The sequence below is a fragment of the Pteropus vampyrus genome, unplaced genomic scaffold, assembly GCF_000151845.1.
Source record: "Pteropus vampyrus isolate Shadow unplaced genomic scaffold, Pvam_2.0 Scaffold23, whole genome shotgun sequence".
Taxonomy (NCBI): domain Eukaryota; kingdom Metazoa; phylum Chordata; class Mammalia; order Chiroptera; family Pteropodidae; genus Pteropus; species Pteropus vampyrus.
The window spans coordinates 2,276,942-2,278,169 of NW_011888804.1; the positions used below are offsets into that span (position 1 = coordinate 2,276,942).

Genomic DNA, 1,228 nt, shown 5'->3' on the forward strand with positions numbered 1-1,228 from the left:
AATGCACAGGAGGAAAATTGATTGGAGGGGGAAAAAAATTCAGGCTCACTAAAGCATGAGGAATGCCGAGATGAAATGACACTTTTTCAGGGTGTTAAAACCTAACCGCTCCCCCCACCCCACAATTCTGTCTTGATCCAAATGGCAGCGAAATCTTTCTAAATGGTCTGGCCGTACCCCATGCAAACAGTACAGGGAGCGAGTCAACATTCCACCCCCCATTCTCTCCGGCTTTAAATAGTTACAGCAGACGGTTACCCACTGTATGGATGTTATTTCATTCAACTCTCAGAACTACTCTGTCAAGTAGATGCTGTTCTTACCGTCACCATTCTACTGCGGAGACAACTGAGGCTCAGACAGGTCGGGTCCCTTGCCCAAGGTCACACAGTCACAAAAAAAGCAGAGCTGGAGTTGAACTTGGACCGTCTGACTCCAGAGTCTGTCTGCGCCCCTTAACCACACTCCTATGCTGACCCTAATTTGGGGGCTTCCTGCTTTGGGAGGGGGACACCTCACCAAACAATACATGGAGAAAGGTTTTAATTTTGCAAGTTCAAAAGGTGAATACAAAAAGATCTTTTCCCCAGCTGCCTGAACAAGAGACGAGAATTACAATTTGATCCTTAAAAGCATTCAATCCCATTTTGCAAGCCCTGGGAGTTATCGATTCCTCGAGAGGTCAGTAGACGAGCCATAAAAAAGCCAACTCTCTTATTTTGTTTTTGCAAGTCCCGGGAGCTGCTGTTATTTGTGGCTTATCAGGGCATTGATTGGGGTTCCTCTGTGTGCACACAGCGAGCAGCACTTTCTTCACCAGAACCTGGGGTCCTCAAAAGCCGCCTCCCCCCTGCTGCCTTTGCTCTGGTCCTTTGCTTGTAGGTGGTGTCCCCTTCTAGCCCACCCGGCATCAACTCACCTCGCAGAGCCCTCGATACTCACCATGGTGAATAGGACGCAGTACTGGTTCCTCAGGAAAATCCCACAGGCTGCCCACTCTCCTCAGCCGGAACAATAAATACTTCCTCCCTGTGTTTAAAAATAACCCCATGACCACTTTTGGCAGTAGTAGGTGAGGTAGGCACCACCTAAGGCCCCCCCACCCCATGCCGTTCTTCTGAAGTCAGGGCAGTTCACCCGCCTCCTAGTGACACTTGAGACCCACAAAGGCATTCAAGGTTAAAAAGACAGGCGGCTGGGTCACGGAGAGAGATGCTGCACACTTTCT

The 1,228-nt window shown here is 49.4% G+C and overlaps 1 protein-coding gene across 1 annotated transcript in view; it reads right to left on the bottom strand.

Moving 5' to 3' along the window:
- The window catches only part of MYL2 (myosin light chain 2), an 8,159-nt gene extending 7,178 nt beyond the window's left edge, over positions 1-981 (bottom strand). The window contains exon 1 of the mRNA XM_011355789.1: positions 943-981. Within this exon, the coding sequence (XP_011354091.1) occupies positions 943-945 (3 nt within the window). The 5' untranslated portion in view covers positions 946-981. The remainder of the gene's footprint in view (positions 1-942) is intronic.
- Between the last annotated feature and the right edge of the window lie 247 nt (positions 982-1,228).